General features: G+C 40.8%; 5 protein-coding genes across 13 annotated transcripts; 3 read left to right on the top strand and 2 right to left on the bottom strand.

Moving 5' to 3' along the window:
* The first annotated feature begins 352 nt into the window (after nucleotides 1–352).
* Nucleotides 353–9,419, top strand: LOC115752970 (nucleolin 2). 4 transcript variants are annotated; one of them, XM_048278580.1, is made up of 20 exons: nucleotides 353–615; nucleotides 706–751; nucleotides 1,047–1,213; nucleotides 1,298–1,402; nucleotides 1,549–1,671; nucleotides 1,777–1,872; nucleotides 1,960–2,100; nucleotides 2,287–2,382; nucleotides 2,483–2,590; nucleotides 3,153–3,227; nucleotides 3,730–3,810; nucleotides 3,915–4,028; nucleotides 4,554–4,622; nucleotides 4,727–4,812; nucleotides 4,880–4,997; nucleotides 5,246–5,334; nucleotides 5,411–5,501; nucleotides 5,585–5,676; nucleotides 6,056–6,384; nucleotides 9,308–9,419. In XM_048278580.1, exons 1-20 carry the CDS (start codon nucleotides 583–585, stop codon nucleotides 9,406–9,408), a joined length of 2,160 nt encoding a protein of 719 aa, XP_048134537.1. In that variant the 5' UTR covers nucleotides 353–582; the 3' UTR covers nucleotides 9,409–9,419. The 4 variants fall into 4 exon arrangements, with proteins under 4 accessions (XP_048134537.1, XP_048134538.1, XP_048134540.1 ...); XM_048278581.1 differs by having other exon boundaries at nucleotides 354–615; nucleotides 1,960–2,091; nucleotides 2,287–2,388; XM_048278583.1 differs by lacking the exon at nucleotides 9,308–9,419 and adding an exon at nucleotides 6,568–6,799 and having other exon boundaries at nucleotides 354–615; nucleotides 2,287–2,388.
* On the top strand, nucleotides 9,050–12,834 carry LOC115752993 (protein N-terminal asparagine amidohydrolase). Of its 4 annotated transcripts, none has more exons than XM_030691465.2 (9): nucleotides 9,050–9,226; nucleotides 10,403–10,588; nucleotides 10,701–10,765; nucleotides 10,876–10,975; nucleotides 11,079–11,117; nucleotides 11,220–11,408; nucleotides 11,918–12,035; nucleotides 12,231–12,350; nucleotides 12,679–12,834. In XM_030691465.2, the coding sequence occupies exons 1-8, from the start codon at nucleotides 9,167–9,169 to the stop codon at nucleotides 12,344–12,346; spliced, it is 873 nt and encodes a 290-aa protein (XP_030547325.1). In that variant the 5' UTR covers nucleotides 9,050–9,166; the 3' UTR covers nucleotides 12,347–12,350; nucleotides 12,679–12,834. The 4 variants fall into 4 exon arrangements, with proteins under 4 accessions (XP_030547325.1, XP_030547307.1, XP_048134542.1 ...); XM_030691447.2 differs by having other exon boundaries at nucleotides 11,918–12,096; XM_048278585.1 differs by lacking the exon at nucleotides 9,050–9,226 and adding an exon at nucleotides 9,424–9,551 and having other exon boundaries at nucleotides 11,918–12,096.
* An 854-nt stretch (nucleotides 12,835–13,688) lies between these two features.
* Nucleotides 13,689–17,929, top strand: LOC115755174 (exosome complex component RRP42-like). Of its 2 annotated transcripts, XM_030694494.2 has the most exons (9): nucleotides 13,689–13,836; nucleotides 15,347–15,473; nucleotides 15,571–15,627; nucleotides 15,787–15,879; nucleotides 16,672–16,750; nucleotides 16,916–17,040; nucleotides 17,216–17,359; nucleotides 17,438–17,650; nucleotides 17,784–17,929. In XM_030694494.2, exons 2-9 carry the CDS (start codon nucleotides 15,348–15,350, stop codon nucleotides 17,880–17,882), a joined length of 936 nt encoding a protein of 311 aa, XP_030550354.1. In that variant the 5' UTR covers nucleotides 13,689–13,836; nucleotide 15,347; the 3' UTR covers nucleotides 17,883–17,929. The 2 variants fall into 2 exon arrangements, with proteins under 2 accessions (XP_030550354.1, XP_048135537.1); XM_048279580.1 differs by having other exon boundaries at nucleotides 13,690–13,836; nucleotides 17,438–17,929.
* A 1,546-nt stretch (nucleotides 17,930–19,475) lies between these two features.
* On the bottom strand, nucleotides 19,476–22,129 carry LOC115753548 (ATP-dependent Clp protease proteolytic subunit 2, mitochondrial). The gene is made up of 2 exons (XM_030692198.2): nucleotides 21,693–22,129; nucleotides 19,476–20,000 (listed from the first exon to the last, which is right to left on the bottom strand). The coding sequence occupies exons 1-2, from the start codon at nucleotides 22,027–22,029 to the stop codon at nucleotides 19,576–19,578; spliced, it is 762 nt and encodes a 253-aa protein (XP_030548058.1). The 5' UTR covers nucleotides 22,030–22,129; the 3' UTR covers nucleotides 19,476–19,575.
* A 1,710-nt stretch (nucleotides 22,130–23,839) lies between these two features.
* LOC115753165 (60S ribosomal protein L44) lies at nucleotides 23,840–27,123 on the bottom strand. 2 transcript variants are annotated; one of them, XM_048279243.1, is made up of 5 exons: nucleotides 27,119–27,123; nucleotides 25,800–25,819; nucleotides 24,393–24,572; nucleotides 24,158–24,232; nucleotides 24,006–24,069 (listed from the first exon to the last, which is right to left on the bottom strand). In XM_048279243.1, the coding sequence occupies exons 2-5, from the start codon at nucleotides 25,800–25,802 to the stop codon at nucleotides 24,010–24,012; spliced, it is 318 nt and encodes a 105-aa protein (XP_048135200.1). In that variant the 5' UTR covers nucleotides 25,803–25,819; nucleotides 27,119–27,123; the 3' UTR covers nucleotides 24,006–24,009. The 2 variants fall into 2 exon arrangements, with proteins under 2 accessions (XP_030547538.1, XP_048135200.1); XM_030691678.2 differs by lacking the exon at nucleotides 27,119–27,123 and having other exon boundaries at nucleotides 23,840–24,069; nucleotides 25,800–25,915.

Genomic DNA, 27,123 nt, shown 5'->3' with positions numbered 1-27,123 from the left:
TTAAGAGCACTTCAGACCTTTATTCGAGGGAACGATTGCATTTTGGATCTTTATTTGAAATTTTCTCTAGTTTTGAGAACCGCTGCTACCGTGGATCCAGCGGGCCCATTGGTCTCCTCGAGGCTTTTCCTTGGGCCAACAACACTCTAATCACAAACTGGGCGAGCGTGGCGCAACGACCCAGCCACCTTGGTAGGCCTGCTTGAGCCTCGAATGACAAATGGGCTTGGGCCGCGAAATCCAGTTCTCAGAGACCCAAGAACGAACGGTGCAGATGATAGCGCCGAACCGCCCACGCTCGACCGTCAATACGGCGCGCAGCGGCACTTCGATTCACACGCGCGAAAACTTTCCGCAGCTTCTCCCCACTCGCGAGCGCACTCCCCGTGAACCCTAGCCTCTCTCCTCCCCGCGTCCTTCGCCAGTGAAATCTATTTAATAGGAGAAGCCACCCCCGCGAGATATTCCTAAAAACCCTAACGAAATATCTTTCTCGACTAGGGTTTTTGCCGAAACCTCTAGCTGTCGGCTCCGCCTGTCCCCGACCTCGAAGTCCTCCGCCCTCTCTCCGTTCCTCCTCCGATGGGCAAGTCGAGCAAGAAATCAGCTGCCATGGTACGCTCTCTATCTCGTTCTGTTGATTTGACGTGAGTTTCTCTGTCGAGTTCGATTCGGCGTTCTTAATGGCTGAGTCTTTGTTCCTAGGTCTCAGCTCCTGCCGCTGTACCGGCGACAAAGTCTGCCAAGAAAGGTACACCGCTTCATTAGTCTTGACGAGATGATGAGTAGAAAGGTCTTAGGGCAGGTGTTCAGTGTTCTGGTGAACATGCATTTGGTGGTGTGGCTTTGTTCGCTTTTTCTCCGTTTATTGATTGTCTGGTTCCTCTGTTTTTTCTTTTTCTGCGTTAAGCTTGCGCTCTCGCGTGCTCTGTTTGTGTATGTGCGTGAAATGGTGGTTTGGTTTTATGTGCCTCCTCGTTTGAGTTTACTTTCAAAATTTTCAATGTACTGTGTCGCCCAATTTCATACTCTTTGGCGTTGCGTAGATAAAAGAGAAGTTGAAGAAGTATTGGAGAAGAAGGTGACTGCAAAGAAGCAGAAGAGTGATGACCGGATAGAGCAGGCTATTCAGAAGAAGAAAGCTGAAGACAAAACAGTGATGAAAGTGGACAGTAGTAGCTCGGATGACTCTGATTCCGAGGAAGATAAGAAGGTCTGTTATAGTTATTTGTGCCGTAACTACTGTATTTGGTGCTTTCTTGACGGAGATTGAACTTTTTGTCTTCATTTGCGTTAGGCTGCTCAGAAGAAGCAGAAAGTTGAAATGAAGGAGCCACTGAAAAAGAAGGAAGAAACTAGCAGTTCAGAGGATTCATCCTCAGATTCGGAGGAAGAAAAGAAAGTATGTTTTTTACTTGCTTTCTTTGCAAAAATGACTTGTGCTTTTTGTTGCAAGTGCTTTTTAGTCTGGTAGTGTTGGTTGGCCCTTTTGTCTGCGAATACGTATATTATACTGCGCATCAGTAACCGCTCCCTTTTGGCTCTTAGGAACCTGCTCTGAAGAAGCAGCCGTCTAAAAATGGCGCAGTTGCTAGCCTCGCTAAGAAGGGCCAGTCTTCCGGCATTTCTGATGAGTCTGAGTCTTCAGACGATGAATCCGATGAGGATGAAGTCAGTATACATAGTCATTATATTTATGTTGTGGCAAATGTCTGAATTCTTTCTGCATAACCTGTGACATTTTGTTGATATCAACATGGCTATTGGCTAATGTAGAAAGTTGCTGGCAAGCCTGCACAACAGAAGAAAGCTGTTGTAAAGGAATCGTCAAGTGATGAATCAGAATCCGATAGCTCTTCGGATGAGGAAACTGTGAGGACAGCTAGTACTAATTGCTCTAATATTTCGATTTTAATGAAATAGAACAAATTGTAATGTATCTTGATTATAATTTTTCAGGAAAAAAGTAAAGGAAAAGTCCAGCAAAAGCAGCCTGTGGCGGGAGCAAAGAATGGTTCAGTCACTCTTCCAAAGAAGGATGAATCTACCGATAGTTCCGATGAGGAAAACACTGATTCAGATGAGGAAGACGAGGAAGATGTAAGTATGCTAGACTTTATTTCTGTATTGAATTTTAACCATCTATTTTATTCTGGGTTGTGTCCCGAGAGTACACTTTTGGTGCTCCAGAACCATAATTCCAGATCGATTATTAGATTATTAGTACTCTTTGCTGGTGATCGTGTTTACTCTTATAAACATGTGCCTTGGGCACAGGACGCACAGGATGAAAGTGCCAAGAAACCAATTCCTGCACTTCCTAAAAAGAAAGTAGAATCCTCAGATAGTGAATCAGAGGAAGAGGGTGAATCAGAGGAAGAGGTGGAGGTCTGTTCTCTGTACTTTCTCAATCTTACCGTGGTTTTCTATGTTGTGTATTTAAGGGAATTCTTGTGCAAATGACAATTTTGCGCTTATGCAGGAAGTTGTTGCTAAGAACAGTGTTAAAAAACCAGCTAGCAGTGTAGCAAAACCGGAATCGAGTGAGAGCGGTTCTGAAGACGAGTCAGACAGCAGTTCAGATGATGATGTGAGTGGCTTGTATTTATTCAGTGCAGATGATTTGCGAAACTCCTTAGGTTTTAATTGTTGGTCCCCAAGTTTTGGTTTGTGCAACAACCTTGAATGTCATTTTGCTAATTTGACGTCTCATATTTTAGTGATTTCGTGTATCCTGACTGATATTGCATGCATTCATGCATGTAGGTTTTCAACAGATTGCTCTACAGATTTGATTTTGTATTGGCTTGTGTTGCACCTAATCAGTTTTGTTGTGTTTTGGACACACAATTTTACTTTTATTTCTTCCCTTTTGCTGATAATTGATTTGTGATAAATATCGACAATTGAGTTTGATTAGCGATGGTTGCCATTATTTTTTCTCTTATGGAGCATGCATCGAGTTCGTTTTGCCATGGTTGCCACTATTTTTCTCTTATGGAGTATGCATCAGTTTGTTTTCTGTAGATGCTTGCAAACTTCTGTGTGTTGTGCAACTTCTATCTATTTTAGTGCGGTCTTTTGCAATTGGATCCCTTCTCTGAACTTGCTCGTATCTGTCCTTATTCCTTTTCTTTTTTCATATTTTACAGGGTCCACCTAAGAATGCTATGGATGTTTCAGCTAAGAGGCCACGTGCCACAGCTCAAACAAAGCAGACCCAGCAGGTTTATTTTGTTTATCTTCACATTGCATGCTATACAATTGGGTTACAATGTTAGATCTAAAGTTTTGCTTTATAGTTATCTCTCTTCTGTCTTTCACTTGTGCTTCTTTGTTTATTGTTCTTCTCTTTTGGTTTTGGGGTGGGTTTTCTATTCTTGAAGAGGAATTGGTTTTTCTTTAGGGTGGGGGGTGGACTGGTTTAAAATTGTTACTGTCCATGGTGGTGTGATGGAGTTTCAATGAATTAACCATGTTCCATCCATGGTGGAAGGTAGTTGTCTACGTTATAAAATTATCAATTGCGGGTCAATAAGTTCTGAGAGTTCTCTTGTTGTGATGCTGATATCGAGCTGGTTGGAAAGGGTGTTACTATGTCGATGCTCTTTAAATCTACAAGAATAAGGAAAAAAAAATTAACGAACTGATTGTGTCTTGGCACCTAAAGAGTTGATTGATGTCACTGCGCTACCACTGAGGCTGTGCGGTTGGTGCTTGGTGCTGTAGGTAAAGATGGATGTTGATGAAAGCGACAGTGAGGAGGATGATAGTTCAGAGGAGAGTGATGAAGAGCCACAAAAGAAAAAGGTTGGCACATAGCATTTCCATCTCTCCCGTGTTTTTGTTGCTTGGATGTCCCTTTATCATATTGGTCAATGACATTCGTTCTTTCCCCTTCTTTTTTTTTTCAGCCCAAGACGCCTGTGAACAAGTCAAACGGAAAAGTTAGTAAAAATGAAAGCAGCAGTGACGAAGAAACCACTGATGACAGCTCAGATGATGAGCCCAAGAAGACATTAAAGAAGGTAAATTTTATGGGACATGCATGTTTAATGATCATTGATTCATTGTGGGTCAGTGGATTCTGTGGAAAGCATATGTTAAATGGCCACTCTTACCACTTTTCTACTTGTTCCCCGAGTTCGGTCAGTTTGCTGGATGAATGCATGCAGGAAAGTTAGGAAAGGATGGTGTTGGGAACAGTAATATATGGTCATTTGTCTACTCCTGAGTTTTCATCATGGGATGCATGGACTCTGAGGCCCATAGGGGAATGATTACTTGCTTGCTGTATTGGATATTTCAACTTTTTTTGTTTTTGGGGGGGCGAAGGAAGAGAGAGAGAGAGAGAGCGAGCAAGCTTATCAGCTTGTCCCGAAGAGAACAAATTGGTTTGTGTGCTGGTGTGGTTGGCTATGATGCATTTCCATCGTGAGAGAGATAATTCTCGTGCTACTTTTTGAATGTAGTATCATTTAAATTTTCTCACTTCATTGAAGTGGGAATCTTCTAATATGAGGTCGTTTTGCACTTCAAATATATTTTTACAGGATGCTGATGCAGATATGGTAGATGCTTCTCCTTCAGCAAAAGAAGTTCCAATGTCAGAGAAAAAAGCCGTATGACTCCTATTGCCGCTGCTTGTCCTGTCCTTAGCTCCTGTTTGTCGACTACCTGTCATCAGCTTTTTAATAATTTATACTCATGTCAATTCTCACTGCAGCCCAAAACGCCCATTACACCTCAAAGTATGGGCTCAAAGACTGTCTTTGTTGGTAACCTGCCCTACTCAGTTGAAAAAGCTGATGTGTAAGTGTTGCTTCTTTGACTATGAAGCTTGGTCATGTATTATCAACTGATAAATTTCATTTTGCAGGGAGAATTTCTTCCAAGCTGCTGGTGAAATTCAGGATGTACGCTTGGCTGTTGACGCTGATGATAGGTTTAAGGGGTTTTGTCATGTTGAGTTTACCACAGCTGAAGCAGCACAAAAGGTAATCTGTCGTTTTGATAGGCCTAATTACTAATAAAATCAGCAAGCTTGCGGCTTGAGTAAAATATTATTTGAATCTGGTGGTGCTTTTCTCCTATATCATGTACTTAGGTGTTGAAGCTTTTCCTGTAATCGTTGTAGCTGCTCACGGATGGCGAAATGAATGATGAATTTCATTGGCGTACCTGTGTGTCTAGGTGTTTTGGTAGTTTGGGTTCTATAGATTCAAATAATTGACTTCCATTTCAGGCTGTTGAATACAATGGAGAGTCTCTTGGTGATCGTCAGTTGAGAATAAGTTTGGCACACGAAAGGGGGGCTTATACTCCACATAGCGGGTAAGTTTCTAATTTAACTTTGAATAAATATTCCGTAGCAGTAAACCACTAGGTCTTATGATAATTTAATTTGCAGCAAAGGCAACTTCTCATCGCAAAAGGGAGAAAGGGGTGAGGTCCAAACTGCTTTTGTGAAGGGTCTTGACAAGTCCCTTGGAGAGGAGCAGGTACTAAAATTATTCTCCCTTCTGATGAATAGGGTGATTGTTTGATTCTGGGTTCTAAAAATCTTGTCCCTTCTGAATGCCAGTTAAGAAGCTCCTTGAGTGAGCTTTTTGGGACTTGTGGCGACATTTCAAGAATCTCAATTCCTAGGGATTATGATTCTGGCGAACCCAAAGGGTATGTATCCTTAAATTGATTGCAAAAAGGAAAATGTTCCTAGGGTGCGGTTGTTTCGCGAAAAATAAATGAGTTAAAAGACATTTCCTAAATTGATTGGTTTTGTTTTGGGTCATAAAAATGATTGCTTGTAATGCTTGTAGAAATGAATGAACGAAAAGTATTTTCATTGTACAGAAAAATATTTAGACATAAATTATTGTCCTTGATGAACATAAGCAATCATTTTTAGAAAAATATTTTCCAGATTGTTCATTTTTCACGAAACATATGGAGTCTTGGTTTATAGACTTGCTTAATTCTCGTTTGATAAAAAATTAAAAAACTCAATGGTTTGTCTTTGATGTTCGAATATTGATTTTTACATGATCTTTTGCAGGTTTGCTTACATTGACTTTACTGATAGCAATAGTTTCAACAAGGCGTTAGAGCTTCATGGGACTGAACTTGGTGGATATCCACTCTCAGTGGACGAGGCAAGGCCGAGAGGTGACAGTGGTGGTGGCTTTGATGGTGGCAGAGGTGGAAGGAGTGGTGGAAGGAGTGGTGGAAGAGGTGGTGGAGGTCGCTTTGCTGGTAGACGTGGTGGCCGTTTTGATGGTGGTGGCAGAGGAGGTGGCCGTTTTGATGGTGGCAGAGGAGGTGGCCGCTTTGGTGGCAGAGGTCGTGGGACACCTAATAGACAAAGCATGGCAGCATCTGGCACAGGTATGTCATTATGATTATTTGGTAGAACTATCAGTTTTTATCAGTCAAAAATGTAGTTCGCTCACTTAAAATGGTCCCAACCCAAGAATATTTACGTTACATTTGTGTTCTGTCGTCTATTTCGTAATGAGCTTTCTTTGTTGCTTTCTGTCTAATAAAAGTTGTTTTCCGGCGACATTGCAGGGAAGAAAACGACCTTCAATGATGACGAGTGAGTCATCAGAGAAAATATAGGGAACTCCCTGAGGTACTGGACAGGTTTATAATGATGCTATATTTATGAATGAAGCAGCAGGACACAGACATACCTAAAGATTTTGTATTTTGGAAACCAGCGTGTCCATTTTGTTTGCAATTTTGATATCTCGAATATTTTTTTTAGTTATGAGTGAAAGTTAGTTCTGTTTTATATTTAGCCTGATACTGTTTTTTTTTTTTTTTCGGTTGGGTCATAGCCCGGTACTGGTTAAGAGTTCTTCGATCGGTTTATTAGATGCCATCTGGAATTTTCCATGAGCACAAAGTTAATTATTTGTGCGGATGGGTTTTCGAAGAAGCAGTGGAAGTGTTCAACGTGATCAAGTCGTACAAACGAAAGGGGTCCCGGATGATGAACGGTGGGGCGTATCGGATTGTAGCAAAGATGACACGCGTAATTTCTAGGCCGTTCTCGGTCGACTCTCAGCCTTTGCTCGTGTCATGGCGGGTTAAGAGTGCCGAGTTTACTTAGCGGGTGGTGTCGCCACTATCTTAAAACCTTCTCTCGTGGGTAATCTAGACACCTTCTTATATGTCGAAGAACCTTTTTTGTCTCAATAGTTCACCGAATTTGCCCGGACCGTGGAACACAGTTATCTTGAACGACTTCTGTCTTTTATTCCTAAACAGGTCCTTGTTTGTCAGCCACACATTCTTTATAATGTAAAGGGAATTATTTCTCAATCCAACCATCTCGAGTTCAACTGGCATTTCCGCAACAAAAAAAGAAAAAACTTAGAGCTCATATTGGTTTAAATCGAATGATGCAACGGGAAGACATAGCAAGTCATTTCGCCGTTCAGGCATCTAGAAAGTGAGCTCGGCGTGTGCCTGGAAGCACAAAAGAATGTTCTTGAACCTCACCTTGATGACAGCTCCAATTTGAGAGTCACCGATAAAAGAGCAACCCCTCTAAGAAAAAACTGTAGCAGGTAAGAAAGAAAATTCGGTTCGCCATATTTTAATTCCCACCGTTTCTGAGGTGGGAAAATAAAAATTCTTTCGAACCTTTTTTGAGTTCAAAACTATGTTGGACCTCCAATCTCAAGATAATATCTGAGACATCAAAGCTGATTTTGTCAAATATTTTGTGGACTAGAGCACATTAGTTATGTGCCCTAACAAAACTCAGATATACCATAGCACCGATGTACTGTACATAAAAATTTCAAATAAGGATTTGGAGTGCTTTTATTTTTTCAAATAAGATTCTAAAATGGATTTTTTTTTTTAATTATAGGCCTGAAGTGCCCTTGTTGATTCGAAAAAGTGCTTGATCAATAGTATTTTCGTCATTTATATTTTTTATTTATTTTTTCCGTCCTCTTCGATTGTGGCCGGTCTTAGGTGATGGCCAGCCATTGGCGATAGCCGGGTTGCCTCGCCTCGCTCGATCCGGCATGGTCGGCTCTTGCCTACCGTTATTGCCTAGGTCGGATGGGTCGCCTCACTTGATCTTGTGAGGGTTGCCCTTGCTAGTCTCGCCTGTTATTGGCAAGGCCACCCAACCATCGCCTCAGGCCGGCCATCGGAGGAAAAAAAAAGGAAAAGAAAGAAAGAAAAAGACGTCGAAAAATATAAATGACAAGAATATTTTTATCTGTTTTGTTTTTTGAATAATGAGGGCAATTCAAATTTTTATTTGAAATAGGAAAAAGTGCATTGGAAATCCTAAAACTTGTTACAAAAATGTAATTGAGTCTTAAAAGTTTCAAAAAGTGTAATTAAGTCCTAAAGCTTGACACAAAAATGCATTTGAGTCCTAAAACTTTCAAAAAGTACAATCAAGTCCTAAAACTTATCATAATAATCCAATCAAATTCTTTCATTGGTTGAATTTTTTGAAAATTTTAGGAGGTTCATCATTTATTGATGGATTTTTCGGGATTTATCTCTTGCATTAGTTGTCTACTAGTTGATAGCTAGTTTTGGGGCTTTCGACATCAAAAGGCCTCGTGATAAGTTTTAGGACTTCATTGCACTTTTTGAATGTTTTTAGGACTTGAATGCACTTTCATACCACATTTTAGGACTTGATTGAATTTTTTTAAAATTTTAGGACTAATTTGCACTTACAAGTTTTAGAACCTTCAAAGTAATTATCCTTTTGAAATATAATCCACACTCTCATAGCCTCACGCCTTATTTGAAAATTTCCCTGTAATTTTTTAATCTAGATCCATGCGTGACATTACTCAAATCAAACCGTCCAAATTATGGACAATCCGATTTGAGTCACGTTTAAGATTCAAAATTTTTCAAATTCCAAAAAAATTTCCGTCCATACTTTTTTCCTCTCTTTCAACACATGACGTGGCTCAAATCAAGTCATTCAGTTTTATTTGAATAGTCTAATTTGAATAATGTCACGCATATCACAAAAATCGTTAGGCTATCCGAGTCCAATTTTTGGAGTCGAAATGCCAAAGAAACAGCCCGAGGAGGGTGAAGCCATTTCCGTGTTTGTGGAGGCCTTCGTCTCCTTCGTTCGATCAGCGATCCCTCAGCGTCAAGAGCCTTGGTCATGATCCTCGTCGATGGCGTTCCGATCCTTGCCGAATCCGATTCGTCTTCGCCGTCTCAGGTACTTCTCTTCTGTAACCCCCCTCCGTGTTGGCTGCCTCCGATCCCCGTCGTCGAACGAGGCCCCAACTTCGTCCAAAAACTAGTGAAGTCACTGGTACCTCTCACGTGCTTGAATATGGTAGCGATAGAGGGCGATTCTTCTCTGATTTCGCGGGTTCGGTCAACAATTGGAGTAGATGAATGATTACAAATAATACATGACGATGGCAGTGACTGGAGGAGTCGTTCGCCTTTTTATGCTTGTGAAGCTTTTGACCTCGACTCCGCATATGCGATCGCGACTTGTTTAGGAGCTGTCTCGGTTCTTCTTCGAGAATATAGCGGTAATGTGATCGAATAGCGATTGACAGAGAAGAATGTGAAGAATGATAAAGTTGAGTGTTTTAAGCGCTGCCGTGTTCGGGCAGCTCTTGTTCTTGAACTCTGAAATGGCAGTTGGCCGTTAGCAAACGTAAGATGAGAAACTCACGAATCTTCTTTCGTGTTCAGCTGCGAAACCAATTGCCAAGGAGATTGGCTGCGAATTTTAAGTAAACAATGATAACTTACGACCTATGGCTTTGAGGGAGTCCTTTGATCTGATTTATTTGTGGAAGACATGCATTGGAAGATCGGCTCTGGAAAGGTTGTTTGGACCTTAGGTGTGCAATATAGTTATTGGTATGGTCCATTCAACGCGGCCCATGATTTGAGCACCCACCTTGAGTCTAAATCCTTTTGCTTTATTTGTTGTTCTTCCACTATACTTCTTCCAGATGATAAACATCTTGAGATGGAAAAAGAATCCATCCAGCAGTGCACTGTTCTCATAGGATTAGCTATGGTCTTTGACATAATCTTGCAAGCAGACACTTGATTGAAAAGCAGCCCAAACTAGTGAAAACTTCATTCCCTAACAGAAGACTGAGTAAGGAAACGAAGTTCCCAGCTTGAATTGACAGAATCATACCATTTGTTTGAACTTGGAATTACATAATATGGGCGTCCCACTTGTGCTTTTCACTACTATTAGCATGTAACTGATTGAATTGAATTGCTGTGGGTATCGAGAATTAGGCAAAGAAACTTGCTGGTTGAAAAATCTTCATGTCATCTATTTTGCAGTTTAAGCTTGTTTCATTCGCTGCATATCTATCTCTCTAGTGACGGCTTCTTCTTTCTTACTTGTCAACAGGTTGTGGAAATCTTAGCTGCTTTAATGGACCACCCATCTTTATTATCTGCCTCTCATTTATTCAAAAGTACCCCAGAGAGGGGGTTTTCCATTTCAGAGGAGTCTGGTTTGGGGAGCAGTACACAGCCTAAATGTGTTTATGTATTCCAAAGTGAATATGCAACTGTTGACCCTGCTTTTGTGGATGTATGGTTATTCCCCTTTCATCAGTCAGACTAATTGGAATGCTTGCTTATTTTTGGAGTACTTGTTTATGCTCGTGAAACTACTAATGACCGTTTTCCATCCTACATGACAGGTTGCCGGGACTGATGAAGCAACTACATGCGTGGGGCTTGTCATTCGGAATCGGTCAAATGGGAAGTACGAAGCAAATGCGACAGAATTAAGAGAGGCTTGGAAATGATAAACCTGTTGCATTTGACATAAATCCTTAAATCTGCATGCTAAATTTTTTCCCCATTGAATCTCAGGATTTCGATTGCCCATTTGGATTCTCCAGCTGTTGTGGAAATGGGTCTTGCTCAGATGTTGTCACAAACTTCTGATCCCAACTTGCAGGATGAGATGGATGTACTGGTTTTGTATCTTTAATTAAAAAAAGCAAAGCTGTGAGGTTTAATGTTTGATTATTTTCACGTTCTTATGCAAAATCTTGTTAAATGCTGAAATGCAGGTTCATCTTATTGGCGGTTTTGAGGATGCTTCTCTTAAAGTCTGACCTGAGATTCCCTTCTTAGTGATTGTCAGCGGATGTACTATCCACTCAAAGGCAAATAAATGAGTTGGTGTATTAATTGTGGGACTTTGTATGCAGAGAACCAACCGTAGTGATGCAGAAATCCATGGAAAAATGGATGGTTATTCCCTACCACTGTGTATCAAATTGATCGAAACATTGTGGAGGAGACGGGAAAAATTTCATATCCAGACATTCTTTGTGCTAGGCCACAATACCAGAAGGGATGCTGATGGACATGCTTACCCTATTATTACTGGATTCCTGGTTAGTGTCTGTTTCAGATGTGCTTTGTTGCGTTGGTCCCTTGTTTTAAATGATATTTAACATCATGATGAAACATAAAAGTAGAGTAATGGAAATGTGGACAATTTTCTGTTAATATGGGAGTAAATTAAAGTGAGAAAATATTCTCTCATGATAAATAGCAGTAGTCTAGCCTGCATTACTGCCTGAGAGATGTACTACATCTATTGACAAGATGGGCTATTTCGAGTCCAACACTAGCTTCTCATTACAGAACCTAGGTAATGTAATCCAAGCAAACTTGTAATGAAGAAAGCTATTCTATTAATTTCTTGACTGTCTCTGGAAGGTCATGATGTTAGCGCATTTTTCTGAACTTCAGCAGTTAAAGTTTCTCTACCTGTCAATTTTCTGAGTTCCAATAACTAACTGACATGGTATTGTAATGGGCTGCGCATCAAATGTTTTATTATTTGCATTTCATCTGCCGACACTTTGATGTAAACTCTTGTTCATTGAGCGTTTGTCAGGTAGAGACATCCAATGGGTCTGTATTGCCAGCCTGTTTCGATAGAACTTCCAGATGTCCTGATGAAGTGGTCCGGCGAATTCGTATAACTGCACACAGTGATGACCCCACTTGGACAGGCGGGTTGCTGGAAACCTATCATACTCAAGACGATAAATTTATAATTGCACCTTGCTATTGGTAAGAACATTGCTGGCAAATATGTAGTCATTATGCATTGCCAATATACATAATACGCAGACATTGTCCTTTTCTGCTTCTCAAATTATTCAAGGTTCAGTTACGCTTTTCTGTATGTTGCTGACACTATGTAGGTCTCGCCGTCAGTTGCACATTGCTTCGACACTGCAGCACCTTTCTGACTCCCAATTACTTCTCAATTGTTCGACTTCACCTCATGCTGAAGGACCAGATTTTGTTGATAATTTAAGGAGGTAGGTTCAAAATAAAGATTTTGAGTTTTATCTCGGCAATAGTTGCTGAACTCTCTGCTACCAGACTTAGAAGGGTATTCTGCTGATTAGCTTTTTTCTTTAGCAAAAGATCCACTCCCACTGTCAGGGAAAATATTCAAAGTAATGATATTTTGCTAGTTGCTTCCACATTGGAGGGATTTGATTGTCGTAGGTGATTGCTTGCTGTTATTCTCAATGTGCGGCATATACAATTCTTGCAATTTACCCAGAATTCAAAGGGTGTACTTGCACATTACTTAGTTCTTGCAAAAAAAACTGATTGCTTATGTCATTTTATATTGATCAGGCAGTTCGATTACATAATCAAACACCCACACTGGAGCGAGACTTTCCCGAAGAGGCAACCGCGCGTATTCGAGAGGAATGGTCAAGGAGGTTGGAGAAGATGCCGTGATTGACATGAAGTTCCCTGGACAATCGTGAACGAGAGAGCCCACCTATTTAGGGAACTAACTATTAACTTACCTGAAGTTCCCCTTGGAGTACGGACGTGAAAATGTTGTACCCTAGAAACTTACAATTACTCCGAATGAGCGAGTTGTAGCACTTAGCATTCCGTTCAGCTGTTTGAGAAACATGTTTGGTTAGATTGTTCATGTAGTCCTACTTGATCTCGGAGGTAATCTGACTCTGTCCGAATTGTCTGGCGTCATGGTTCTCACTCTGTTAGGATGCTGTTCCGCTTTTCTATTTTTCTTCTTAAAATAAGTTTGTATTGTAATAGCGACGTGAGATGCAATAAAAGGTAATACGGCGGCATTTAACAATCACATGTGCATTTCTCGTATATATTTCAGTGGAAGGACCAATTAGAACAAGATTTTTTTTATAATTTAAGATAGAGATGGCCGGTTCCGGTTCAGGAACCGGCGGTTCCGATTCCTGAAAAAGGTGGAACCGGAACCGGCCCTTGAAGAGCCGGTTCCGGTTCGGAACCGCCGGTTCTTAGGCCCAATGGTTATTTTTTTCCGGGCCTCCTCCCTTTTTTTTTTGTTTTTTTAAACCGGCCCGGAACCGGCGGTTCCGGGCCGGTTCCGACAATTATGGAACCGTGGGCCCGGTCAACGGGCCGGTTCCGGGCCCACGGTTCATTTTGGCCCTCTCTAATTTGAGGATTCAATAGGGCAAAATCAAAAGATGACGGATCTATTCGAAACTTTACGAAAAATCCAGGGACTAAACAAAATATGTTCTCTTTCTGACCGCGGCCTCCCTCTTTGTTTCTCGAGAAAATATTCAGTCCTCTCGCTCGCCGAGCCGTAACCTCGCCGCCGCCGCCGCCGTCGGACCTTTTGCGGTCTCTGCTTCCGCTCGCTCCTGCCCCACCCAGCCCGCAACAACCCAGCTCCGCCTCGCTCGTTTCTTCTTCAGTTCGCCGATTCCGAGTCGCCGCCAATCTCTGCCGGGTCCGCGGCTAGCTCGCCGACTCGCTATCGAAATCAAGGTCAGTACGTGATGGACATGGTCGCTTTTGACTATGCACTCCAGTTCAGTAATTGGTTTTGCATTAGGTTGGAAACCACAGAAGCCCGAACTTTTCCATCAAATTTTTGGTAGTTGTGAGAGCGCATAGAACCTATGTGAAACCGGTCATTGCTTAGAGAAACGCGTTGGCATGATCTTTTTGGAAGTTGCTTGTCTATCGACCACGAGAGAAGAGTGTCCTTGGGGAATAGCTAGGAATCATAAAGGGCTATAGACACTTAATCAGACATCTGAAAAATCATAACCAACTTTTTTATGTTGTGTCATGGGAACTGCATCCATGTCCTCTGAGTTCATGAGCTTCAAGATTGTCCCGACCTTCTTCGGTTAACTTGGCTAGCAGCTCTTTTGGAGCTCCATTTCCAACAAAATCCTCCATGCAGAAAGATGCCATTGTTTTCTGCTATTTCTGTCCGAATCAGACTTTTGATTTAAATGATCCATGTGCTGTTGCTGCAAGCTTTGTTCGGATTGAAGCTTGTCGTTGTTTTTTTTTTTTTTTTCGGACTTTGCGTGGCAGATGGAAACTTTAAGGTACATATATATTCGTAATTGATGTCTAGCCGGTCACATCTGTGTCAATGACCTACCTGTTCGGTCATATTCTCTCCTCACTCAAGCTTTCAATAGAAAAAAGTTGACAGGGTTTGTCTCACATATTAATGAAGTTCTGCTCACAGGAACCTGATCTTCATTTTCAGAGCAGTTAATGATCTGTGATTGCTCAGTCTTCCTCTAGACCATACTGACATTGGTTAGGTTAAGCGCCCTTTGAGCCTTGCCTGTGCAGTTCGAACGCTTGTTTATGAAAGAGACAAGGTCAACAAAAAAGAGTTTGATGAGCCAGTCCATTTAATATTTTCCTTAGAGGCATAGTAAAGCGCTGTCATAAGTTCATGCTTAAACATGCTGGAATATTGATTAGTGAAAACACAGAATCGCCAAAAGAACAACATATTTTGAACCCTTCATTTAGGATTGGTCAAGAGTCGCCAATCTGGATTGATTTCTTTTAAGGGAAATGTACAGGCATCTGACTATACAGAAGATTGCATAAAATAAGAGGCATTCACAGCAATGTTGAGGTGGGATAGATTCATTGGCATCAAGGTTGATTGTGATGCGCTTGGTTTTAACTCTTTTCTTCTTTTGGTGATGCCGATACCTTCTGTGGACTTTTTCATATATTTGAATCAATTGCTGCGACATTTTCTTCTTCATGGAAACTGATGGACTTGTTTGGATGGATAAAAAGATTATGTCCTTGGCAACAATTATAACTGCTGCAGCTCCTGATATTGACAGCTGTTGCATGTTGCACAGTTTTGAATGCAATCTTTACCTTAGAACTAGTGGTTATGGTTTGAGTATTTGGAAGCAGGCAAAACTTGTTTTCTTTGACCATCGTATGTGTTGCTTCTTGTGCTTTAGTATTAAGACAATAATCGGAGTTTTCTTCTCTTATGCAGGATGAATGGGTTATCTCTTGGAGAAAAGCTATTCATACAAGGAGGCATTGCACAAGACCTTCGCTCTGATGGCCGTAAACGACTAACTTACCGACCCATATATGTCGAAACCGGCATTATTCCACAGGTACTTTATAATTGCTGGCGGTACATAAAAATGCCATGCTTGATAGTTTATGTGGTGAGATTTGACCAAGGTAAATTTTCTTTTGCACATGTGACAGGCCAATGGCTCGGCCAGAGTTAGAATGGGTGGAACTGATGTCATCGCCAGTGTGAAGGTAGTCTAAAGCATGATTTTTCCTTTTCCTTTTTGTAGGACTTGGCAGTTTGGTGTTGTAGAGTTTTCTGTCTGTTTCTACTCAATCTGCGGATGGATCCTGGTGTTTGTGGTTAATTGTGTGGTTCTTATTATTCCCTCCTAATATTTTCCAGTGCAGGCCGAAATTGGAAGACCAAGTCCAGTACAACCCAACAAAGGGAAGGTTTCCATATATGTTGATTGCAGCCCAACTGCCGCTCCAATGTTTGAGGTCCTATACTTTTAATTCTGCTGCTTCCCAACATAACTATTCTAGTAATTTTTGTTTGCATGGATCTGCTAGTTCTCAGTTTTCTCCCCTTCATTTCTTTTGAATGTCCCTGACTTGGAATTAGCAGTATATGTGGATTGTTACTGTTTGAGATTGAAAGGGTTGGTTTGAAGCCAAATACTGACACTTTGAAATTTTGTTGTGTAAGCTGCACCATGTTTGGTACAGTATGCTTCCGGTTCACAATTAGAGGATAGATAGGTATATCGGTTTTAAATAACTGATAGCTGGCTGATTGCTGCCCTCAAACTGAACCTTGACTCAGTTAGTACGGGGTTGTTTCATGCTCGGCATCTGATATCTGATTTAGCTTCTTGATATTTTAAATTTTCTCCCCTTGAGCAAGATAAATAGAAACCTAAAAAATACTGACATTCTAAAACCTTGTTCGTATAGATTGCGCTATGTCTGCTACAGTTTGCTTCCACTACACAGCTAGAGAATAGATACTCACGCCACTTTTAAATTGACTGATAGCTGATTGCCTTCAAACTGAAGTTTGACTCGGTTAGTAACTTATTATAGAGTGGCTCAATGTTCTAGATGGCATCTGGTCTCTGATTTACTTTCTGGAAATTCTCTACTTGTACCCCCTTGAGCAAAATCAACAGAACCTAAATCTTTCCTATATATACAATCAGTTGCAAATTGGATGTTTCACTGTCCTTCACCATATTGTTTTTTACGTCTGTTAGTTTCATCAATTTAACACTATGGTGCAATTTTATGCAGGGTAGAGGGGCCGAGGAGTTGTCAACAGAAGTGTCAGTTACTCTCCAGCGATGTCTTTTGGGTGGGAAAAGTGGAGCAGGTTTGGAATTTTCCGTACGTTGTTTAAAATGCTAGATATCCTCTATACATTCTCCCTCTGCATTTTCTTTGTCAAAATAGTCTTCTCTTTTTCTTTTGGCCACAGGTTATCAAATACGTACTAGTGCCTAACTTAATTCAGAAGGCGTGATTGTTTATTTCACAGGTGCTGGAATTGATTTGTCATCTCTGATCGTTGTGGAAGGAAAAGTCTGTTGGGATCTGTATATCGATGGTCTTGTTGTCAGTTCAGATGGGAATCTCCTAGATGCTCTTAGTGCTGCCATCAAGGTATACCTTTCTTGAGAATTCTATTATCTCAAACATATCCTTAAAATGGTTTTGTGCTCGATATATTCGGTACCTTCAACATCGTAATTAATTGTGTCCTGATCACAAGGTCCTTTGTTAGTATGCTCTTAAAACTTCTTCTGACATCCCTTCCATTGTTCGTTCTGGAGTGGAGGCTGCTCTGAGCAACACAGGCATCCCCAGAGTTCATGTCGCAGCGGAAGCATCCGGTGAGGATCAACCAGAACTTGAAATCAGTGACGAAGAATTCTTACAATTTGACACATCTGGAGTTCCTGTTATTGTTACATTAACAAAGGTATAGAAATTCCAGTCTTTGCCCACTTCCAGAATTGTTTAATGTCGCCATTGAATTATCATTTTTTTCCTTGTCCAGGTGGGCAGGCATTATATTGTAGATGCGACTTCGGAGGAGGAATCAGAGACGAGCTCTGCTGTTTCTGTTTCCATCAACAGGAAAGGGTTAATATGCGGTCTTACCAAGCGGGGAGGTGCAGGTTTGGATCCAAGTGTCATCCTCGATATGATATCTGTGGCTAAGCATGTAAGCGAACAGCTAATGGATCGGTTAGATTCCGAGATATCCGCCGCCGAAGCTGTTGAAGAAGAATGATACTCATATAAGTGTTTACCTTCTTTCGGTAATTTAGTCAATGGCTAATCGATCAGTTAAATTCCGCGATGTCAGCGCTATGCTGCACATTCTTCTTTTGCTAATTTAATCCACAATTACCTGTAGCATAAGGCAGTGTCATATGTGGCTGGGAAATGTCTTCAAATTGTTGTCCTCACCGGCTACTCAGATTGAAGAAGGCATGTAATTCTATCAATTTTGGGGAGAATGAGGTAGTATACAAGTCAGAGGATTCAAAATTTCTGTCGGGGGATGCTTGGGACTTTATTCTCCCATTGTCGTCCATGTAAGTTATTCTTTTGCCATTCAGTTCACCAGTTGATGCTCTTGGTGCTCACTCTTTCTTTGGTTTAAATTTTGAGGTTGCCAACAACACTAATTGGCCCAAAAATAAAAACTAAATGCCAGATAAAAAATGCACAATTTCTTCTTAGACTCGTCCGTTCAGATTTGCTTAAGCTTGAGAGCTGTGGATAAAACCCGATGAGCGGGGTCTGATTATCTAATTAAATTTCAATAGGAGACTGCAGAAGGGATGGGGTCTCGGTGGAAGCAGTGAGTGCAACACGAAGAGAGTATGTTGCCTACTGAGCTTCCATGGCGGAGGGGCTTCAGTTTTCTCTGGCCCCCCAAAATGAAAAAAGACACTCATCATTTGTTTGTAAACTGGAAGACTGATTTACCCGCTGTCAACAAGAACAAAGAAATGAAAGTACGTACATTTCAAGAGCAAGTCAAAAGAATCTTCGCAACTTCATCTGCTGTTATCAAGTTTCCATCACTCAGTCCTACAGATTTTACCAAAACCTACGGGAGTCGAGTCCTTGCTTCCAACTCACTGCACAGTTTCATTGCCAACTGATCTTTCCCACAATGGCGATGGCAAATCTCGGACAACCTATTTGGATCGGGAAGCATCAACCTATCGACCATTTCCGTGAGGATCTGGACCGCTCCATCGAGATCAATGCACTTAACAAAAGTACACATCACCATCGTAAGAGTTTCACTATTTGGACGGCGCCCACTCCTGATCATGCTTTTGTACAGCTGAAATGCGACATCGGGGTTTCATAAAACTTCAACATGAATGGTAGAGTTACGGAGGATGAACTTCGACTCTCCCGCCATTTTCCTGAAGTTTTGACGTAAACCAAAAAACCATAGAGTAAAGAAGTTTTTTTAAGAAATCTCAATACCACTCGTTCTATGGAGATTACGAAAGTAACCATCGACGTGAGGCAAGTGATAAGGCCATAATATGTTTTCTTTGTAAACGTTAACCGTCATTAATAGTTATGAGTACTAGAATTGTAATGTGAGCAAACCAATTGGATTTCTTTGCGACTGTTGTTAACAGTCATTAGTAGCTATAAGTACTAGAATTGTAATTTGAACAAACCACGTCCAATCAATCGATAAACACCAGAACACCAGTCATCAATTTTATCTTCCTGTTTCGTAAACCAACCTTTGGTTTCATGTTCTAGTATGCGTACTGTTTTGTCAATATTGAGCATATTACACTTCAGAAGGACGTATTCGAAAAAGAACATGATATAAAGCATGGAATAGCCATATACTGCTTGAAATCCCACACTGCTACGATCCAATTCCTGTACCTTTCAATTCCAATCATGACTGTTTTGAAGTGAAACAGCTGCCAAGAAAGCATTTCAAGCTATGAGATTCTCTTCAAGGAAGATGGCGGAAAAGATGTTTCACATACGGAGAAAGATCGTGTTCATGCATCAATTGACCGGCTCACCGTCTATAGATCTCAGAAACAAAACCATATCATTTCATCTAGAGTAAAAACAAGTATTCTACTGTGAACATAACAAAACCGTTCAAAAAGTGAATCAACTTAAAGCAAGATCCTAGCTTGAGACTTTATCTTTGTCTTTGCCTTCATGGCCAACAGCATCAGTCACCAAAGCAATTGGTCTCTGATCAATAACTTCGTCAATGATCCCGAACTCCTTTGCCTCTTCTGGGGTCATAAAATAATCTCTGTCCATATTCTTCTGAATAATATCTATTGATTGTCCAGTATGTTTAGCATACAGCGCATTTAGCGAGTCCCAAATCCGAATTATTTGTTTAGTGTGAATCGTCATATCCTTAGCCTGGCCACTATAGCCACCAGAAGGCTGATGAATCATAACAGTCGCATTTGGCAGAGCCCGTCTCTCGCCCTTGGCACCGGCAGCTAGGAGGAGAGATGCCATGGATGCAGCTTGACCCAAACAAATTGTATTGATAGGAGACTTGATATACTGCATGGTATCATAAATTGCAAGACCTGCAACAAAGCTGCTAATCAACAATTCAAATATTTATCCAGAACGGGAATTGAAATGTTTCGCAGAAACCAAGCTTCCCAAGTTGATTTACAAGTATTAGCATTCTGCCCCGCTAATTGCTCTAAAATTTAGCACACAGCCATACATTGCACATGACATGCTGTTCCATACACATACAAATACATGTGTAAACATCTAGACTGTTACACTCCAAGCAACTTCACTCCAAGCAAACTTTATTTATTATCTGAACGGACTCGGTGAATGCAAGTTAGAACAGATTGCTTACACATAGAGAAACTTAAAGAAGCCCACATTCCTACGAGGTCAGACAGATCAGTTGTACAGTACTTAAGTTAAAAAAAATCTAGCTTGAATGAATATTTTCTGAAAGCATGTATGACAATTGTGTCTTGAACCTTGTGACAGAAGAAAGGGGCTCATTGTTCACGTTACATTTGGCCGTTAGAATCCTGAATCAAAGAGAGTAAAGTACAAAGTAGCCACTGTTTTTGAAGAATAACAGAATAAGTGGTTGGTTGGATATTCAGTATCAGGTTGTGTATATTGTCTATAATCTGGCAACAGCAACGCACGACCGAATATGGTCCAATCCTTTCATATAGCTTCCCTTTTTCTTGTCCTGTCCACCTTAGCCACATCCAAGATATGCCCCTCGTCTTTCTCTTTCTCATGATATATCCAATCCAACTGGAAAAATAAATCTAATATCCTAATACAAAATGCACTTTTACAGGAAAAAAGATTCTCAAAGAAAACGGATATCTGTTTAAAGCAACAACACGAAGCTAACCTACGTACAGACATGTGATCTACTAAGTCTGGGAGGAAAAAATTCAATAGAACAGTAACTTGAAAGCCAAGATGACCCCACGGAAAACTATTTTTCTGAGACTCGGCTCACCTCTTGACTTACATTGGTTCAACATATTCGGTATTATTTCCATCAAAAAGTTGAACACTGGAAAGACGCAAGTCTTTCGCCAAAAGTGCACCAATAGTAGCTATGTTGATAACAAGGGCTGCTCACAAGACTATCAACTGCAGACACCAAGGACAAAATCTAAGGGCTCTGATCAGTGAAGTTGAATACAGACTGATTCACCGAGAGAGAAGCCAGGAATTGCAGTTACGGATCACTTAACTAATAAAGTCTTTTCTTTTAACCAATTAATTGATAGAACTTAAGGTTTTGCCTTCTTTTTTATGGTCCAACAATACAAGTATGGCTAATTACTTTTGCTTCTCCTCATGTCAACCTCTTCTTCCAATTCACGGGAGCATCCAGAAAGATCATTCTACTGATTACTCCATAGAAAAAAGATTGTTCCCATTACTGCCTACAGATCAAACAGCAGCACCCAAGTGCCAAATGCATTCGCCAGTCCATCGTTAACTCGCTGATTCTACCATCACTCCGCATCAAGTTAAACCTACTTAGTATCCGCAAGGATTCACTTGCCGGCACGATATAGAGTCAGTTCTTACTTATTGCAAAACCCATCACGCTACAAACAAAGCAACGAGTAACTACGACACGAGAAACGAATCAGGCTAATCCTGACGGTCCCTCTTCGCCCGCAGACTTCAGCGGATTCGCCAATCGGAGATCAAGCAGCTTGAAGCAAATGGGAAAAGAAGAAGAAGAAGAAGAAGAAGAAGAGGGTGACCTGCGGTGACGGCGCCGCCGGGGGAGTTGAGGTACATGTGGATGGGCTTGGAAGGGTTCTCGGACTCGAGGAAGAGGAGCTGGGCGACGACGACGTGGGCCGTGTCGTCGGAGATGGGGCCGTTGATGCAGACGATGCGCTCCTTGAGGAGGCGGGAGAAGATGTCGTAGGCTCGCTCGCCCCGCGAGGAGTGCTCGATCACCATGGGTATCAAGCTGTAGCTCCTGCGAACCACTCCTCCTAGGGTTGTCGTCGTCGTCGCCGCGGGGGCCGTGGGAACTCTCGCGGCGGAGAGGAGCTTCGAGGTCGAGATTAAGCCCCGCTTCAGCATCGCCATTGCCGTGGTCTGCTTCTGGAGATGCGAGAGAGCGAGACGAAGAAGATGGAAGGAAAGAAGAAATGGCAGTCGAAGAGACTCAGAGAGAGAGAGAGAGTAGTGCGCATTTGGGGTTTTCTTGCTTTGGGGTTTTTGTTTCCTGCATCGGTCATTATTGCGTCATAAATCAGGAAATTACACATTAAATGCATTCGCTAAAATCAAAATTCAAAATTTAATGATCTATATTATACTTACATAATATTCTCTTATGAATGTATGAACTTGATTAGGTAGGATCATTTGTCCTTTAAACAACTTTTAATCTCGGTTCAATTTAATCTTTAAATCTTATCGACTCGACATTTTAAGAGCAATTGTTGTGTACATTATCGACTCTTAAATCTACTTGAAAAAAATAATTTCAAGAGTGGTCGATGGATTCAAGGCACTTTTAAGCATAAAAATCTTTATTTAATTAGAGATTTTACTTTCGACCAAGAACATAAGACACTTCGAATTGCTTGAGCCCCGACATACAATCGAACCAAGCTCCGATTAGCTCATGAGTAGCTTGACTCGATCCCAGTTATGGGAAAAAAATTTAAATAAGGATTTGAAGTGTTCATATTTTCTCAGAAAATGGTTTGAAATAAACCTTGTTAAAAAAAAAAAAAAAAACCCCAAGCGCCCTTATTTTCTCAAATAAAAATACAAAATAGCCATGTCGGTCTAAAAAAAGGGCATAACCCTATCGATTTATAAGGGCATTTTCATCCTTTATTTTTTTTTAATTTTTCCTTTTTCTTCTTTCATTTTCGCGAGGGCCAATCTCAAGTGATGATAGGCCATCGACGATACCCAGAGAAGGTCGGGCAAGACTACCCCCAAAAGCCATTGGCGAGGGCTTGCAGACTCTCATGAAAGACTCAATTTTGTGTAAAATCGCATCTTTCCGCTAACTCCGTCCAATTTGATTAAAGAAAAATACTAACTTGATTGTTTTTAATATTTTATCTCTCCTACATCACTCCTTACGTGACGATAAGGCTAACTAAAGCACTAAAACGATCCGAATCCTAATTTTTACACAAAATCTTAACTAGATTAGGTCAAAATATCCACACAAAAAAAAATCCTAAAAACGACAAACTCCAAAAAGAAAAAAGAAAGGCTAGAATTTCAAAAGAACAAAAACACACAAAAAAGAAAAGAAAAAAACTCAGCCCATGATCGTGGCGTGAGGCATGGCCGCTGCCCCAAGTCCCAACCAGCGATGGGGCACCGCATCAGTCATACCCTCCCGCCAGCATATTTTTTTCTTTTTTAAAACTTTTGAACTTTTATAATTTTTAATCCAACTTAACTAAAGAAAATAATTATTTGAACAAAAAAGCCCTTGAGCGGCCAAAATATTTAGCCGACCAATAAGCTAGACCCTTATGTGAAATAGCCATAGCTCCTTTATACCATTATTTGAAACAAAATCCAATCTCTCATTAGAAAAACCAAAGACATTTCAAGCCATTAATTGAAATTTTCCATGATTATGGTATCATACTTTGCAAATAATTATTTTTCAAATTAAATTGACCGTAAATAATTTTTTATTGACTGGTATTTTTAGCAAACCAAATATGAATAGCTAATTCGGACAAAATTCTATTTTTCAAACAAACACAGCCAGTTTGGTATTTAAAAAAAAAAAACAAGCAAACACCCAGACCCGGTGTAAAGATTTTCCTCTTCAACATGTTTTGGCTCGAAGCCAAGATAATGTCCCTGCGAACCGGAGTTAACACCCTCGTTTGTCGAATACACAGAACGGTACTTAAAAGAACTTGAAGATTTCATCAAACTCAAAAGACGTACCAACGATGGATTATCATGGGTAATCTGTAACACTCAGCGTCTTTTCCATTAGACAACATAATAAAAATAAGATGGAACAACATAATCCAACACAAAGGATAAGCTAAGCAGCTTAAAAATTCAAACGGCTTAAAACAGAGAAGTTCCCTTCCCTTTCTTGTCTCCACCAATCTCAAAATGCTTGCACCTCTGTACAAAAACCAATACAACAAAACCGAATCAGAATACGGCAAAGAACTAATCGAATGTGGAAGAAGAGAAGCATCGCTTCACAGACCTTGATAGGGTGCTGCGATACGTGTTTGCAACCCTGGCACTGAAGCCTCAGCACAATCTTCTTGGTAGTTTTTGCCTGTGGACCACGACGCGTTAATACCATAGTTTCGACAACTTGAAATGCCAGTTTAATCAAAAATCACTCGGTCTTTCGAATAAAACTATTATTCATCAAACTCGATGTCTAAGTCGGGGTTGGTAAATTCACGAGGATCACCAAAGATGGTACTCCTTACCTTTTTGTGGAACACAGGCTTGGTTTGGCCACCATACCCTGATTGTTTGCGATCATAACGCCGCTTGCCCTGGGCTGCAAGGCTGTCCTTCCCTTTCTTGTATTGGGTAACCTTATGCAAGGTGTGCTTCCTGCACTCCTTACTCTTGCAATATGTCTTCTTTGTCTTGGGAACGTTCACCTGTGTTCACCAGTCAAAGATATTTTAATCACTTGTCTAGGATAATACATGGCGGAAACAAGACTCTGGTGTGAGAGGGTTACGTATGTATTTGCGATGGTGAGTGCAAAGAGTAGCCAAAGTAGCAATTAAATATGCATTCTGAGTTTGTCTCGACAGTCATTAGCACTCCCAGAGCTTTGCACACTACCATCTAAGTCGATACAAAATCCTCCCTAGTCCCTAATGGCCAAAATAACAAACCCGGCATTTCTATCCAATAGCTCCTTGAGTAATTGCACGAAAATTCGGAAAAGCTAAACTAGTATGAGAAAAAATTAGAATGCACAAAGTTTTCTCCAAGCATTAATTCCATGCAATTATCAGCAGATTAAGTTCCTTTCAATGCAACAATATTTAGATAATCACCGATTTAGTATCATTGTTCACTTCTTCTCTATCTTTCTGGTCTGACCAAGGAACTCCACCCTATACCACCGTGTCTTTAGCACTACAAAAAATCTACCAAAACATCACCTAACGAGCACCGGTAGTATTACATCAAAGCACGTCATAAGATAAAGAGATTAATGACAAGGAACACTTCGATAGACACATGAGGGTAGATCTTACTTCAGTTCTGATGAAGGCAAGTCCCACGACCAATATAATCCAAATTTTAATTTCCAATTCCCTACCTCCACATTCTCATCTATGTAAAAATTCCCATTGCAATTCCACCATCTAATATAAATTGAAAACCGACATTCAAACGGGGCAGACACCAATAGGAGCGAGTCGATCCAACAACATAGATCTAAAACAAAGCTAACATTGCAAGAGAGTCATGTTCAGCTGAAAATAACTCATTTTGGAACATGCCCTCTTCCTTCTAGCAGCAACTAAAACTCACTAGTAACTATAACACCACAAATCCTCAAAATCCTCGTAAGAGCTTCAAATGCACAACCCTTCGCTCTTCCAGAACTCATCCACTCAAGGCGAAGAAGCACTGGAGTCACGAAGCGCACCAACTCCGCGGTGATATCGACAGAAGGCCATAGCTATGGAAACGACAACACGGCAGTTTTCTAACGTGTCCCAATTACGAGTCCCTTTTTATCTTCATCTTCATTTCTGAACCGACAAATGCAAGCTCTCGACCAGAACGGGCGATCAAAACACACGTCGCGAAATTTACAAGCATCGGAGCTGCGAAACAACGGCGAGAAGCAGATATTCACTTACCATGATGACTGATCTCTCGTCTCTCTCTCTGTCTTGCTCAAGCCGCGGAGCAGAAAAACCCTAGGCTATTTCGGAAAGGAAGAAAGGCCTTTAGGGTTGTCCAGCCATTTTATAGTTTACGAGCTGAGCTCGGCCCACGATGGAGATTAAAATGGGCCGGGTCGGGCATTTCGTTCGGCTCACCAATGATTACATAAGTCAAGACAATACAAGGCCCACCATGGACATCTAAAATGGGCTGGATCTAGCATTTTCATTCGGCCCACAAGTGATGACATAAGTCAAGCAATACAAGGCCCACCATGGAGATTTAAAATGGGCCGGATCGATCGAGCATTCTCATTCGGCCCAAAATTGATGACATATGTCCAGACCATACAATAACGTTAAATTGGGGCCGTCAAGTCAGCAATGATGGATCAAAATTGGATCTTACATACATTTGGTAATACACATTTTTTCTCGAGAACTCGGAGAATGTTAAGCATCTAAATATACGCCTGGCTTTTAGCATGTACTAGCAAATAGTAACAAATCCTAGGCTAGTTAGGTCGAAACCCAACCATAGGGTGGGCCCGGTTATCGACGACATCGGCGGGCTGATGAAAGTCTTCACCCACTCTTGATCAATCGACGTTCGACCGGACATCAAATTGGAAACTTTGTTCCTCCTTACCTGAAAAACCAAATATCTCTTTTCTGCGTTCGTCACAGTTGAGCTAGCCTCAAGCCTAGACAAGAGAAACATTAGTGTTAGAAAATAATTATCTCCGTCTTTTTTTCTCTCTTATTAGGCCTTACTCTGAGTTAGCTGTATACTAGGGAAGGAAATCTAATCCCATCTACGTTCATTTAACTAATATAAAAAAAAAGAATCCATCTAAATATCCTCCTAATCACTGAATTTAATTAAGCCTCGTTAAGCATGTGTTTATCCGCATTAGCTTGAACATTTTCCAAAGTGCTCTTTTACTTTTCCCTTTGGCTTCCACGACCCTTGTTCCGTAATTAGGGAGAACTGACCAAAAAAGAAACTAAACTATTTTCCCTTATGTAAGGAACATTAACATATCCATAATCGAGGTAAAATAATTTTAACTTCTTTTTCCCTCGAGCTCGCAATCGCAAATAAGTACATAAAACCCGCAAATCCGGGAGTATAGAGCTAAACTACTAGGAATCAGGATCACGTTGATTTAAGCTTTTGCTATTGCATCTATCACCAGAAACAGGAAAAGTACAAAAAAAAAGTATTAAAAACTTATTGCGTCGATGTCAATTCAATCATAAACTTTTCAATTTGGTCAATTTAATTTTACATCTT

The sequence above is a fragment of the Rhodamnia argentea genome, chromosome 5, assembly GCF_020921035.1.
Source record: "Rhodamnia argentea isolate NSW1041297 chromosome 5, ASM2092103v1, whole genome shotgun sequence".
Lineage (NCBI taxonomy): Eukaryota > Viridiplantae > Streptophyta > Magnoliopsida > Myrtales > Myrtaceae > Rhodamnia > Rhodamnia argentea.
This window is presented reverse-complemented; position numbering and strand designations above follow the sequence as displayed.

Excerpts from the sequence above, each read along its gene's own strand:
- LOC115752970 (XM_048278580.1), top strand. The coding sequence starts at position 583 with ATGGGCAAGTCGAGCAAGAAATCAGCTGCCATG. Across the intron at positions 2,591-3,152 it reads ACAGCAGTTCAGATGATGAT|GGTCCACCTAAGAATGCTAT; the intron begins GTGAGTGGCTTG and ends CATATTTTACAG. Across the intron at positions 5,335-5,410 it reads GCTTATACTCCACATAGCGG|CAAAGGCAACTTCTCATCGC; the intron begins GTAAGTTTCTAA and ends TTTAATTTGCAG.
- LOC115752993 (XM_030691447.2), top strand. The coding sequence starts at position 9,167 with ATGATCCTCGTCGATGGCGTTCCGATCCTTGCCGAATCCGATTCGTCT. Across the intron at positions 9,227-10,402 it reads ATTCGTCTTCGCCGTCTCAG|GTTGTGGAAATCTTAGCTGC; the intron begins GTACTTCTCTTC and ends ACTTGTCAACAG. Across the intron at positions 10,589-10,700 it reads TTGACCCTGCTTTTGTGGAT|GTTGCCGGGACTGATGAAGC; the intron begins GTATGGTTATTC and ends CCTACATGACAG.
- LOC115755174 (XM_030694494.2), top strand. The coding sequence starts at position 15,348 with ATGAATGGGTTATCTCTTGGAGAAAAGCTATTCATACAAGGAGGCATT. Across the intron at positions 15,628-15,786 it reads ATGTCATCGCCAGTGTGAAG|GCCGAAATTGGAAGACCAAG; the intron begins GTAGTCTAAAGC and ends TTTCCAGTGCAG. Across the intron at positions 17,651-17,783 it reads TAGATTCCGAGATATCCGCC|TCCACAATTACCTGTAGCAT; the intron begins GCCGAAGCTGTT and ends TTGCTAATTTAA.
- LOC115753548 (XM_030692198.2), bottom strand. The coding sequence starts at position 22,029 with ATGGCGATGCTGAAGCGGGGCTTAATCTCGACCTCGAAGCTCCTCTCC. Across the intron at positions 20,001-21,692 it reads CGGCGGCGCCGTCACCGCAG|GTCTTGCAATTTATGATACC; the intron begins GTCACCCTCTTC and ends GCTTTGTTGCAG.
- LOC115753165 (XM_048279243.1), bottom strand. Across the intron at positions 24,233-24,392 it reads AGCCTGTGTTCCACAAAAAG|GCAAAAACTACCAAGAAGAT; the intron begins GTAAGGAGTACC and ends CGTGGTCCACAG. Across the intron at positions 24,070-24,157 it reads TATCGCAGCACCCTATCAAG|AGGTGCAAGCATTTTGAGAT; the intron begins GTCTGTGAAGCG and ends GTTTTTGTACAG.